Source organism: Perca fluviatilis, chromosome 12 (genome assembly GCF_010015445.1).
Source record: "Perca fluviatilis chromosome 12, GENO_Pfluv_1.0, whole genome shotgun sequence".
NCBI classification, from domain to species: domain Eukaryota; kingdom Metazoa; phylum Chordata; class Actinopteri; order Perciformes; family Percidae; genus Perca; species Perca fluviatilis.
In genome coordinates this window covers 26,638,479-26,652,903 of record NC_053123.1, presented here as the reverse complement: position 1 = coordinate 26,652,903, position 14,425 = coordinate 26,638,479, and the positions used below count along the sequence as shown (strand labels likewise).

Genomic DNA, 14,425 nt, shown 5'->3' with positions numbered 1-14,425 from the left:
TTTAAGGTGTAACCTCGCAACACTTTTTGCACGTTGGCGCCATGGATGAGAAAGAGGAGGGGATGAAGACGGCGCAGGTTTTATGGCTATCTGCGTGGAAATGCATGGACGTCCCTCTCGGCATGTCCATCCATCTGCACTCTGCTCCTGAACTTCCTCCATATGGCTTTGATTTTCCCATGCTGGAGTGTGTTTCAGAATTGGGTCAAAGAGAAAAGTTATATAAAAAAAACTGACTGTCATTGTCGTGCAAAGAAAATTAGTGTGTTTGTGCTTCTGTTGGAACAGTTTGTGTGTAGAGTTTGTAGGCTGGTGATTATGCGTTTGGGATAATTCGGCGGGTTGCGGCCCACAACCATTATGACAAAGGTACAAATGTGGCCTGGATGTGTGTGTGAGAGAGAGAGAGAGAGAGAGAGAGAGAGAGAGAGAGAGAGAGAGAGAGAGAGAGAGAGAGAGAGAGAGAGAGAGAGAGAGAGAGAGAGAGAGAGAGAGAGAGAGAGAGACTTGAATTCCTGCTTCCTGGGCTGAGGAATGTGAGCAAGGAACATCTGTCGCCATCACAGCCGGGGTCACCAGGCCTGCCTCCACCCAATACACACAATCCATGAGAGGAAGCAGCAAACGATTAAAAGCAGTCTTGCGGATTTTATATGGTTAAATATCTATATTCTTTCTGTCTAAGAACTGTTTGTTTGAAACAAATAATTTTATACTTTTTTATACAAATACTAGTTTACTGTTCTTTGATACAAAAGATACAATTTATTGATCCCCAAGTTGGAAAAAGAAGTCCCACAATAGAGATCTTCTGAACATAAACAAATCCACATTGAAGAAGGCAACTAAAATAATAGTATTTAAAGTGATACAGTAAAATTAAAAATACATTTTCCAAGTTCTTCTCCTGAGTCCTTATGTATAAAATGAGATGTTTATACCAAAGGCCCTCTCCTGTAAAGCATTAAAATATTTTTTATGACTCATCTTGAACTCGGGAGGCGGTTTAATAAATGTATCCAGTTGAAATTTGGCAGGGCTGTGTCTGACAGTTTTGAAACTTTATAGTAACTAGCAATCCGACATGGTTTAGATGTATGGAAGTGATAAAGAAGTCCGGGTTTGATCTTCTCTCTCTCTTTTTTTCATTCGTTACATTACACAATTTTGAATGCCTTTAAGGAGAGACTGTGTCTGAAGGTGTGCACTGTTATCCCCATTTGAACAGTTATCGTTGCTCGGCCCTCCCTATGATGGCCGGCTTTAAAATACTTAAACATATGTCTTACTGTACTATGCACGTTGTAAACCATGTACAACTCTGTAATACTGTTAACGCAAATTAGAATTTGAAAGTTTGGGAACCAGGAGGAAAGACGTGGTAGAAAGACTGAGCGACAGATGGACATAATGTGACCTTACTGGGCGGCTCTGGCAGCCAGAACCTTCTATTGGCTACACAGGAATGCAACAGACACACAGGAAACATAGTATAGTATAAACAGGTGTGTGTGTGTGTGTGTGTGTGTGTGTGTGTGTGTGTGTGGTGAACACGGATGCAATGGGAGGGGACTAAAGCGAGGCGTGTGCGCAGTAGTGAATTTACACCGATGTACCTATATAGTCGCACACGCACTACACAAGGCATAGAAAGCGTGAGGCCTTGGCATTTCCTGGCTTTGAGAGCCGACTGTGCCCATGGTTGCTGCGTTGTCCTACTTTTCAATCATTTATGTTTTGATTTAGTTTCCTCCCAACAAATAAAGCTGACCGGTGTGTCTGAGAAACTGCAGGCAGAAGAGGCACAATATGGCTGCACAGGGATACAACTTCTTTCCTCAGCTGTTCTTGCATTTCCTTTTTTGCTTCTGTTAGATAACATTACAGGGGTGTAAGTTAAGTTGATATAAGTGGGGTGGACACAATAATAGAAACCCCTTCAACAGCACCACGAACTACAGACTCCAAAATGACCATACAGTTAAATCAACACCTCTCTAAAACAGTTTTAACAAAAATATGAACATTATAATCTTCATGAAGGCAGGATATTGCAGGACTGTGCTATTTAGTCTATATCCTTGACATTCCACTTCCGGGATTGCTCTGTTGCCGCCGGAAAATCTGCCGGATTTCACTCATTTAGGCCAGATATCCGTTGCTTTCGGCTTCCTTTGTGATGGCATTTTAAACTCTGGTCGATTCTAGGACTATGGTTAACCTTCTCTCAGATCTCTGCAGGGTAAATCCAGACAGCTAGCTAGACTATCTGTCCAATCTGAGTTTTCTGTTGCATGACTAAAACAACTTTTAAACGTACACGTTTCACCAAAACATGTTCCTTCCCGAGGCTATTTTGCAGCGGCACTGCGGCTTTTCTGCGGTGCTTAGCACCGCCCAAGACAATTGTGACTGGTTTAAAGAAATGCCAATAAACCAGATCATGTTTTCCTCCCATCCCCAAATGCTATGTGGAGTAGCCAGACCCTCCTTCAGCGCGCTTTGGAGAAGGGTCTGGCAAAGTGAGACTAGTGCTATTAGACCGCATTATTGTTTTGCTGGGTGTACCCAATAATCTGTCCAATGAGTGTAAATAGGTTAATTGCAGTGACGGTCAAGCAATATGTTGCTCCGAATGTACTGAAGGAAAAACGGTGCAACAGAGAAAATGAATTAAAAGAAAACCGTTTTAATTCTATGTAAAAGCAGCTAACGTTGCACATTAAAGATCATCAGGAAGTTGCTACCAGTAAATGCATTTTTGCCATTTTGTCTCGGACTCGAGGCACTTCTGTCTGACTGCTCAGCTGGTGAGTGATTTATAAACTAGCAGCAGCACTTTAAAATCTTCTTAAAATGATCCTGCAGCCATTGTAAAGATTTAAGAGTAGGAACAATGTGCTCAGTTCTCCTGGTTCTTGTTAGAAATCTGGCAGCAACAGCAGCAGCCTGAATGTGCTGTGATTTAATGGAGTTTTTGGGAACAGCAGTGGAGAGGCAATTGAAATAGTCCATAAATAATAATTCACATGTTGTTATTATAATAGTGGCAGAGCACCTATTTTTTTATATCCAGATACTAAGGATTTAGTTACTGCTCAAGAACAGATTTTAATGACAATATAGTAATAATAAATATGCACATATGTAGCTTTTATCATTGTTGTAATATATTTTATTGAGTGGAGCAAGGATTTAACACTGTTAGGGTTGCTGTGTGAGCTGTGTGATATTTTCCTGTTATTTCCCATTTTTTTGGGATCAATAAAAATCTATCTATCTATCTGTCATTTTGTGTCAAGACTTTAATTTGCGGCTGCTGTTACTGCGCGTGACCAGCAGGGGCACCGGGGTGTCTGGGCTGAATGTCTGTTCTGTCAGAGCTGCCGGGCCGAGGTCTGAGATGTCTTTGCAGTGAGGTCATATGCCATTGGAGGGGATTTCCTCATCTAGGTGTGGGTCGCTCCATCGCAGAGGCAAAGACAGATTTTCTGTTTACCTCACGCTCTGCTGTCCTGTTTGTTTACTGGTTTACTATTGTGAAAAAGACAGGAAGTTGTTTATCGTCTCCCCCCTCCCCCTTTCTTATTATACATCCATGGTTCCTCCTCCGCACCGTCGAAAAGAATTGTGATTTGCAGGTGTGGTCAGATCAACCATGCAGGAGATGTGTACATTAAGCACACGTATGAGGTGACTTTAAGTAACCAGGCTGTTATGAGACGTGATTTTGCTAATAAATAGATATTACTGCGTGGCTGGCAAGTAGATAAACAGAAACGGATGAAACGACATTTTGTTGTAGACATACTGTACAATTTTTGCGGTACTTGTACTTGAGGCATTTTTCACTTTATGCTACTTCTACTCCACTACATTTATTTGACGATTTAAGTTACTCTGCAGATTTAATTATAAATGCAAAATATAAATGCATTCAATAAACATTCATGCATCAATGATTGTTATCCAGCAATATCATATATTATTCTGAAATTGGCCATTCTGAATCATAAATACTTTTCTGATTTTCATTTTTCTGACATTTCTGATATTTTAAGTATATTTTGATCTTAATATGTTTGTACTTTTACTTGAGTAAGATTTGAAATGTCAGTTTTACTAACAATATTTTTTTTTACAGTGTAGTATTACTACTTTCACTTCCACCACTGGATGTGTAATGGACTCATGTACAGTAATTGGTGTGTATGTGTGTGTGTGTATATGTGTGTGTATATATATATATATATATATATATATATATATATATATATATATATATATATATATATATATATATATATGATAGGATATTGAAAGGGAAAGTGCACAATATAAAACACAGTAGGTTTCTGTTTGTGCTTTTTCACTGTGATGACCTTTTTCTTGTAATGTTCTGGTGACTTTTCCTGAAAGGAGAAGGAATATGATCACTCAATATATAAAGTAAGAATAGCAATTCGATCAAACTTCCTGTATGTAACTAGATCAATAAGCACATACACACACGTAAATGTTAGGAGGATTGGTTGTGTTTTTTTCGGTTTTTTTATGTGTGCCTTGAAGGTGTCCAAACACCAAAAAAAAAACATAACTTTGTTATGATTTAAGTCCATTAAACTGCCAGTTTGGCTTTTGGCTTTTTTTATTATATTGATATAAATTCCAACATTTCAAAATATTGTTATTATAAAACAATTGGTTGTGTCTTGCTGCAACCTAAGTACATGTTTAGGCGTCTTGGTCTGAGGGTGTTGAATGGATTTCTCATTTGAATCTAGAGCTGAAAAGCCTTTAAGATCTCCTGCTTCAAATTAGAACAAGAACCAAAGGAATGATTGGTATTGTTTAATAAAAGGCAGTAAACGCGAAAAGAATGCTCTGCTTCACATTTGGCTACCGTGTCTCCAGCATAAATTACACGGCAGCTGATGAATAGAAAATGCCAAAGTGGTTAACCAACATTTTTCACATAGGTGACCTACATAGCTCTGGGCTTTCACAGTGACCCACCTGTTCGAGCCTGGGATGAGCTCCCCATGTGTAATTGAGGAGGGAGCCAACAGGCAATAATCACATAAAATGACCATTTTACATGAAGAGTAACAAGAATTCAATTCTTCTGCTGCATAGATATTCTAGAGAAGTTGTGGAAGCTGCTTGGCCACTCAATTTACTTGATCTTACAATTTTAAGCTATTATTATGGTATTTTAGTGTTTTTAACATTGTATGCAAACTAAATCAGCTTGACATTCCTAATTGGTGCGTTATTGATGACAGGAAACTCCCATATCCGAGATTTGAGAGTTTGCTTCGGGAATCTTTTTATTGCAGTTTGCTTCCAAAATCCTTTGATCCTTTTCACAATATCTATGTCTTAATTCTGGTGAATTTAGTCTTTTCACAATATTGTGTGTGTGTGTGTGTGTGTGTGTGTGTGTGTGTGTGTGTGTGCGCCCTTGATAAATAAAGGTGATATTTTTGGGGAGGGAAGGGATATTGCTTTCCAAAATATAAAATATCACAGTGTGTGTTGGGTAGTGATATAAAGTTGATGTATTTTAGTGTTAAATGGGATCAAATCTGCAGAAACACCAGTCAGTTGAAGGGAGCTCTTTCTGCTGCCACTACGGAGTCATTCACATTAAATAATTGCACTCATTGCAAATTATCTAGGGGGCAATATGATAATTGCCTTGGCACAGAGTTTTCTTTGAATGCTGACTAAGGATTTGTTCGCTTAACGTTTGTTTTTCAGGTAGTCTTTTTCTTTACAAAACAAAAAGCAAGAAAACATTTACATTATTCCCATTTTTAGGAATTACAATTTCCAGAAGCCTCATTTTGGTGGTATGTTTTTGTGTGGTGTTGTGACAGGCGCAGGATGTCACTGATGTGTGACCCCAGGATGCAGATGCTTGAGCACTTAATGGTCCAATGTTTTTTTTTTTTTGTTTGTTTTTTGTGTGTGTGTGTGCCTTGAAGGTGTACAAACACCTAAAAAACGGAGTATCCTCATTTTTAGTTAATGTGTGTTGCAGGCGTGCATGTGTCTGTGTCTGTATTGTGTATTCTTGTTGGATTAATTGACGATACCTGCAGCGATGTCTTGTAAAGCTTATGTTTAGTGTTCTTGTGTGTTTCTGTGTATGATGAAAAGCAGGCTGAATATCTGGCTAGAGCTGAAGTCTTCTTTACGCATTCCTTGATCAAACACTTCTTGTTTTAATTAAACTTTCTATAGGCACCGATTAATTTGTACAGCTACTTGTGTTGAGACAACATAAAGCATTTCAAAACCTTTGCTCATTTTGTTAAATGAAAATAGGGGGGTATAGACAAGTTATAAGGTATCAATATGTTTCTCAACATCTCTTTTTGTGTGTGTGTGTGTGTGTGTGCTTCACAGGAGATGGCAGTGCGGGCACTGAAGCAGACAGGAAGCAGGAACATCGAAGCGGCCTTAGAGTACATCAGCAAAATGGGTTACCTCGACCCTCGCAATGAGCTCATCGTCCGTGTCATCAAGCAGACTTCTCCAGGTACAAATTCAACCTCGCTACATATGTTTACTGTACGTGCTTATTGATCTAGTTACTTACAGGAAGTTTGATCGAATTGCTATTGTTACTTTATATATTGAGTGATCACATTCCTTCTCCTTTCAGGAAAAGCTGGCATGCCAAACTCAATGGACCACCGACCTGCATTAGAGGCTCCAGGCGAGGCTGGTGTCATGCCTCCGTACCACCAGATGGGGGCTCCCATGTACGAGGGGGCAGGTGGATACGGCCCTGAGGGTGAGATGCCCAGACCTTACATGAGTGCTCCACCGGTAATGAACTACATGATGCCTCCGTCTGGTGGGACACAGGGTCCTGCTATGGGAAACCCGATGGGGCGACCTCCCAATATGGGCAGCTATCCACAAGTGATGGCCACCCAGAGCAACCCAGCCAATACCATGTACCCTCCAGGGGCCCAGCAGAAGGGCTACCCTGGCAGTATGGAGCAGCACGGGCCCATGATGAGCTACAACGTCCCTGGCCAGCCTCTGCAGCTCCAGCCTCAGCCACCAGGGGGCCCTGTCCCAGGCCCCCATTATGACTATGGCCACACCAGGCCGCACATGATGGAGCCTGCTGGCTATGGAGTTAAAAGGACCGCCTCCTTCCAGAACAAGATGGCACCGCCCCCCATGGCGCCCCCAGACAACTATGTCAACATGCAGGGGAAAGGGGCCATGGGTCAGAATGGTCCAGGAGGTGGAGGGGGAGGATACCCTGCTAATCTGTACCTGTCTTCTCATTCCCACCCACGCCAGGCCAGCCCCACCTCCCACCAGGTCCACATGATGTCCCGTTCCCCAGGTGGGGTGGCAGCCATGGGCCCTGACTTCTCCGATATGCCCCAGGGATTGATGACACCATCCAGAGCTAGCCTCAACCTGGACCTGTATGAGCACCACTGGGCGGGGCCTCCAGGTCCTGAAAGCGTTCCTCAAGGCAGGCAACCCCAGCCCCAGGGCCCATTCAGGGGGGAGGTGCGTGTCCCCAGCAGAACCAACTCCTTCAACAGTCGCTCTGCGGGGCCCAGTGGTGTCCGGCCTGCGATGGCTGCGCCCCCCACAGCTGGCAAACAGGACTCCTCCTTGGGCCCTCCGAACACCATCACGGCTGTTACGTCCCCGCCCATCCAACAGCCAGTCAAGAGTATCCGTGTGATGAGGCCAGAACCCAAGACGGCTGTGGGGCCGTGTCACCCCAGCTGGATGACTGCTCAGGCCCAAGACGCAGCGGAGCCTCTGACCTACATGCCAGAGGAGACCTATACTCTTGAGCCTGCTCCGGAGCCACGCTGCCCACCGCCACCTTACCCCAAAAACCTGCTCATGTCTGGGCCAGAGGAAGGAGCCGGAGTCCTGTGTGGAGCTCAGGATCTCAGCAGCCCTGCTGCCAGAAGCACGCGCGGTGACAGTGGAGGGAGCGGAAAGGCCGAGGAGAGACAGCAGGTGAAAGAGAAGACGAAGATGGGCAAGGGAGAAAAAACGGTGAAAGACAAGAAGCAGATCCAGACGTCACCTGTTCCGGTGAGGAAGAATGGACGCGATGAAGAGAAGAGAGAGTCACGCATCAAGACCTACTCACCTTTTGCTTTCAAGTTCTACATGGAGCAGCACATAGAGAATGTGATGAAGACCCACCAGCAGAAACTGAACCGCAGGCTTCAGTTGGAACAAGAGATGTCCAAGGTAAGACCGCCCAGAAAGCAAAGAGATTAAAGAAGTCTTGAAAACTAACTTGCAAGCCTTAGCTAGTGTTTTGAGCACCGTACAGCAATGTATGAAACCCCTACATGCAGGCAAGGCGGCCGCAGTTCTGAGACACAGGCAGTGCAGTTGCTTTTCACCGACTGAAAGACCCAGGCGGACCCAGGGCATGCTGGGAAACGCCGGCCTCTCAGCTGATCTAACAGCTGATTGGTTCAGAATCGACTCAACATGATGACGTTTTACATAAACTTTTTATTGATTTTGAATTGGAGGGATTTTAACTGCTATTTGTCTGATTTAAAGCCTTATTCTGTACAAACCACATGTTGTGTGGCTGGTAGTTACGTTTAGAAGTCAGAGAGACTAAATCTGTTCAGATTACGGATTATCATGTAGAGCATTTTGAGAGCTACTCTGTCATAATTAAAACCACTGGAGACTGTGTACAAGCTGATTTATGGGTCTGGTAACGTTTTATTAAATCTGAATCGGACCACAGTGTTTCTGTGACTTCCTGTTCAGCCTGAAGGCTGCTGGAATCGGCTGGAAACTGTCCGACTTCACAGGGGATTTTTCTCACCGCCCGCTGCTGCTGCTGGTGCCTGCTCTCGTCCACTTTACAGGCAAAGCAGGGCTGGACTGACCATCTGGCATACCGGGCATTTTCCCCGTGGGCCGACGCACTTTTGGGCCGAATCGCCAATAAATAGGCCTTTTTTTGTTTTTTGTTTTTTGGCCGCGCCGGCCCATAAAGAACTCACAGTGGCCCATTGGTTAATTTTCTGTATTGGCACTGGCCTGACCCAATAGCGCGACCTGATGCAGCCCCTGAAGCGAGATACAGGAAACCGAATACTGCAAAATAATGAGACGAAATAACTTAATAACATTTCGTCTCGTCTCGTTTTGGTCAACGAAAATGAAGAGAAATTTTAGCATAGTTTTTACTTTGTAAACCACATTTAGTCTCGTTTTTATTCGTCAATAATATTGCATTATACATTTAATTATAGTCATCGTCACATGACCAGCATTTACGTTGCGTCTCGTCTCGTTTTCGTCACGTGATAAAGGTTCGTTGACGACGATATTTCGTCATCATTTTTGTTGACGAAAACAACACTATCCGGAAGTCGATTTTCATAGTGTGGTGAAAGAAAATGAAACCAGTGGGCTGTCTGGTCTGGAGACATGACATGAGAATGATAATTAGTTGTAAGGAGCCATGATGTCCAAGGTTGTCATCCAGAGAATTGTCCCTCAGGACTTTTGTTTGAGACAACAGTATCGTTGTCTTGGAATGAGAAGTCAGTGAGTTCACATTTGTATTTGCATGAGCCTGTCCTGAGTCATGATTTTGACTTCTGTCCTTTTGACCTGCTTTAAAGTGATTTAAAAGGCATTTTTAGAGAAAATACCACAGCCAGTTAGATAACAGAATTAGTTAAATTTGACACCAAAGGTCAGGGCGCTGGGTTCAGCTCATGGCACATTCCTAGGTCATTTAATAAAGATAAATAAAAAATGTACTTGTTTTAAAGGTGCTTATTCCCGTCACCATCTTTCTGTAACCCCTGTCCTTTCTGCACAGGCTGGCCTTTCAGAAGCAGAGCAGGAGCAGATGAGGAAGATGCTGAACCAGAAAGAGTCCAACTACAACAGGCTACGCCGTGCCAAAATGGACAAGTCCATGTTTGTGAAAATCAAGACTTTGGGTATAGGTGCCTTTGGTGAAGTGTGTCTCACACGTAAAGTGGACACGGGTGCACTTTATGCCATGAAAACACTGCGAAAGAAAGATGTCCTTAACCGCAACCAGGTGAGTTAATAGGTTTTGGTATATGAAGAAGTCTTAAGTTTGGGGCCAAGAATTTGCAGCAGTTACATAGACATTCGCTACTTTTAATACAGTATTAATCCATTACGAATGAGGCACAGCCAGTAACTATAATGACTTTCGTTGGTGCAGGTGGCCCACGTCAAAGCAGAGCGTGACATCCTGGCGGAGGCAGACAACGAGTGGGTGGTGCGTCTCTACTACTCCTTCCAGGACCGTGACAGCCTCTACTTCGTCATGGATTACATCCCAGGAGGAGACATGATGAGCCTGCTTATCCGCATGGGCGTCTTCGCCGAACCTCTGGCACGCTTCTACGTGGCGGAGCTGACGCTGGCCATCGAGAGCGTTCACAGGATGGGCTTCATCCACCGCGACATCAAGCCCGACAACATCCTCATTGACCTGGACGGACACATCAAGCTGACGGACTTTGGTCTGTGCACGGGCTTCCGCTGGACACACAACTCCAAGTACTATCAGAAAGGTGAGGCAGTTTGTGATGATGGTGTAGTGCTCTAAATATTTTAACATACACACATGATTCAACACATTTTTAGAAAGATTCTGGGAGGATTCAGTGGATTTTGTAAACCTGAAACCTATGTAACAGTGTACTGTATAACCTAATGCAGAAATGAAAGTGAAATAACAGTTTTTTCTTGGAACAACTTCTTACTTTCACTGTTTTCTAATAGAGAATCATATTTCAGATATATCTCATTTATTTACTCTAATCCTAAAGCTGGAGCCTTGATTGTCTTGTTTTTAAAATCATGTTCTGTCAAAATAAGCTTGCAGGTGCATTTTTACGCACATTCATACTTGTCAGCTACCATGTCCAGCCAGTTTTCTTTTGCTGGTCATTAAGTGCTATGCTTCAGGGCACCTCAGAAGTGCTGCCGATAGTTCCGAGTGTTACCTTTCCCGTCCAGCTAACCCAGACAGTGTGTTTATCGGGTGCAGTTTAACAGCGTTGTTCCCCTTCTTCTGCCTCCAGGGAGCCACGTCAGACAGGACAGCATGGAGCCCAGTGACTTCTGGGACGACGTGTCTAACTGCCGCTGCGGCGACCGGCTGATGACCCTTGAGCAGCGCGCCAACCGGCAGCACCAGCGCTGCCTGGCTCACTCCCTGGTGGGAACACCTAACTACATCGCACCAGAGGTGCTGCTGCGCAAAGGTGGGTGAGAACACGATGGATAATTGCTGCAGATGAACGGTGTCTGAAATGAAGTGTCTTCTGACTGCAGAAACTTTTTATTTGGGTTTGATTTTAGTTTATTTAAACACACAGATAAAAGAGTTGCTCTTTTGTGTAGAAAGAGAGTACATGTTATGGCAAGCAGGGATAATGTAAAGATGGATCAGAGGCGAAAAAATTCAAAGGTTATCATGTCAAAAGGTTATCACCTGATGTGATAGGTGACATTAACTGATCTGAGTCCTCAGACATGCTGCATTTTTTGCATGTGCATTAGAGTCCTTGAATATTTGAACACAGACCCGTTTTTTTGCGTTGGCTCTGTACTCAGCACAGTAAATTAATGATGATTTAAGTGCTGACAGGGAGCTTTCATTTGAGGGTATTTTGGGTGAACACAGTAGAAATTGTAGCCTGATTTTTGTCCTACTGTTCAAAAATTGTGGAACTCTGTATTAAAAGGGCTACACGTTGTCACTGTTGATCCAGCATCAATGTGCACACCCTCACCCACTATCATTTCAAATCAATGTGCTGAAGTACAGAGCCAACACAATATAAAATATATGTGTCTGTACAAATACTTACAATACTGGATTTGTGCTGTATGTGCACTTACAGATTAATCTGACATTTGTGTCTTTGTTGTGCAGGTTACACCCAGCTGTGTGACTGGTGGAGCGTGGGAGTGATCCTGTTTGAGATGCTGGTGGGACAGCCGCCCTTCCTGGCCCCCACACCTACCGAGACTCAGATTAAGGTCAGTGAAGAAGAAAAATATTCCCGCTTTGATTTAAAAAATAAAATGATTGACCAATTAATGAATGAATGACAGCCTGGTGTCCCCGGATCAGTTCAGTCACCGCAGGCCAGGCCTCTTTTTGGGCAGTTTGCAGGTATAAATGTGACTTCAAACATCATGTTTCGAGTTTTTGTAGTTTAATAATGGTAAAGATTGTACAGTATTCAGAAACTACTGTTTCCAAGGTCAAGAATGAACTTTCAATATCAATTGTAGGTGTGAATCCAACAGATTATAAAAGTATACCATCTGTATATACATCTACACTGTAGCTAGCTGTGGTGACCTCATATATTGTGTTTCTCCCCTCCACAGGTCATCAACTGGGAGAGCACGCTGCAGGTGCCTGCCCAGGTCAAACTGAGCCCCGAGGCCGTCGACATCATTGGTCGTCTCTGCTGCTCCGCGGAGGATCGCCTGGGTGCCAACGGCGCCGGCGAGATCAAGGCTCACCCCTTCTTCACCCAGATGGACTTCTCCAGCAATCTGCGGCAGCAACCGGCACCCTACCGGCCCAAGATCGCCCACCCAATGGACACGTCCAACTTTGACCCCGTGGAGGAGGAGGGTGGACCCGGGGCGTGGCGGGACAGCGGGGACAGCACCCGGGCCTTGGACACGCTCTGCTCCCCACACGGGAAGCACCCAGAGCACGCTTTCTACGAGTTCACTTTCCGCAGATTCTTCGACGACAACGGCTGCCCTTTCCGCTACCCTAAACCGCTTGAGGCCAGCGAGGTGTCGCCAAGCATGGGCCCAGAAGAGGAGGACGAACAAGAAGAAGAAGAGGAGGAGGAGGAGGAGGAGGAAGATGAAGAGGAGGAGGGAGAGCAGGGGGAGGGATGTGAGCCGGTGTACGTGTAGAGCGGCAGACTGATAGGCTTCCTGGGCAGCGTATTATTACCAGGTTTAATGCTCCTCATTCAGCTCATGACCCTCCCACCTACCACTGCTCTTCTTCTGTGTATGCATCTGTGTGTAGAGGTGTGCATGCTACACAGGTGCGCATGTGTGTGTTTATGCATATTTGGCATGTGTGATTTGTTAAGTTGCAGGAGCAGGATTGATGAACATCGCCACCTTGTGGAATCTATAGTGCGTCCACAATGACTTCAAATACAAAACTCCCCTGATCCGGGACCAAGAAACGACATTTTGTATGTGACTGACTGCATCAAGGGTAAAGCGGTTAGAAGAAAAAGACTCAGAAACTGTACAGGTTGAAAGAAGAACATTATTGGGAGTGTACGGATATCTGGATCACAGACAAGACTTCTAATTCGAAGACTACTTCTGGTTCTTCCAGCGGTTTCTTGTCCCATTCCTTCCACCCTTGGGTCTTACGGACATCTCTGTGATCTTCCGACACCGGAGCTACATCCCGTTCTCCCCGAGCTGCTTTACACTCGAATATCAGACACAGCAATGATGAGTGAAACCAGTTTACTCATTGATCGCAGGGGGGGGGGCAACACACCTCCTTCACAGCTGCTGCAAAATAAGCTACAAAGACACATTGCATGCACGTGCACACACTCAGCGCACACATATCCAGTACAGCTCGAGGTAAAGGGTGAAAAAAAGCAGTCTCTGCAGGTAGATTTCAGTGTCCATATTTCAAGACGTTGGCTCAGACTAGATGGCCAAACAAATCCTCCCAGGTTCCCCTAACACACAGAGAGAATCGGTTTAGCAGCCCTCTTGTTGCGTGAGAGAAAATGCGTCCCTTTTGGCAGCATTCAGTTTTCAAATTTCTGCATTTGTAGCAGATAAACTTTGCTTTACTAAAATGTAAAACAAATTAGCCACATATTTTTGGTTGCTCCATCTATCCTATATATCCACAGCTGCCTCATTTTGTGCCAACTGTAATTCAGTGTAATATGTTCTTAAGATGGAGCCTTATCCTTCCCACAGAGTTTGCTGTTACAAATATCCTTGTGTTTATAAAATGCTTCCTGTTACTGATCCTCTATTCTAACTGACCATTTAAAAAAAAAAAAATCTTCCACCTACACAAAGAGCGTGTGTAGAGTTCGGACAAGGCTCTAAAAATCAAGTCCAATTCAGTTTTAGTCGGATCAAAGACTGAACCACTGTAATGTTTATAGGGCCTGACATGCAGTGAATTTCCGCTCGTACATTACAGGAAGAATTCCCCTGCTTTGTTTTAAGGAAAGAACTGATGAATAGAATGACACCTTATTTAAGAAAGTTAAGAGAAATCAGAGCCAGACCCGGACGAGCCTGGACCCGTCGGGTCGGATGGTGCTGAGTTAGTTTCTGTCTGAGAAACAAAGCTCAC

The 14,425-nt window shown here is 44.0% G+C and overlaps 1 protein-coding gene across 1 annotated transcript in view; it reads left to right on the top strand.

Annotated features, from left to right (window-relative positions):
- Positions 1–14,154, top strand: part of lats2 (large tumor suppressor kinase 2) — a 29,532-nt gene extending 15,378 nt beyond the window's left edge. The window contains exons 3-9 of the mRNA XM_039818052.1: positions 6,415–6,547; positions 6,674–8,256; positions 9,869–10,096; positions 10,247–10,601; positions 11,115–11,297; positions 11,972–12,078; positions 12,436–14,154. Coding sequence (XP_039673986.1) covers positions 6,415–6,547; positions 6,674–8,256; positions 9,869–10,096; positions 10,247–10,601; positions 11,115–11,297; positions 11,972–12,078; positions 12,436–12,984 — 3,138 coding nt within the window. The 3' untranslated portion in view covers positions 12,985–14,154. The remainder of the gene's footprint in view (positions 1–6,414; positions 6,548–6,673; positions 8,257–9,868; positions 10,097–10,246; positions 10,602–11,114; positions 11,298–11,971; positions 12,079–12,435) is intronic.
- Positions 14,155–14,425: the final 271 nt, after the last annotated feature.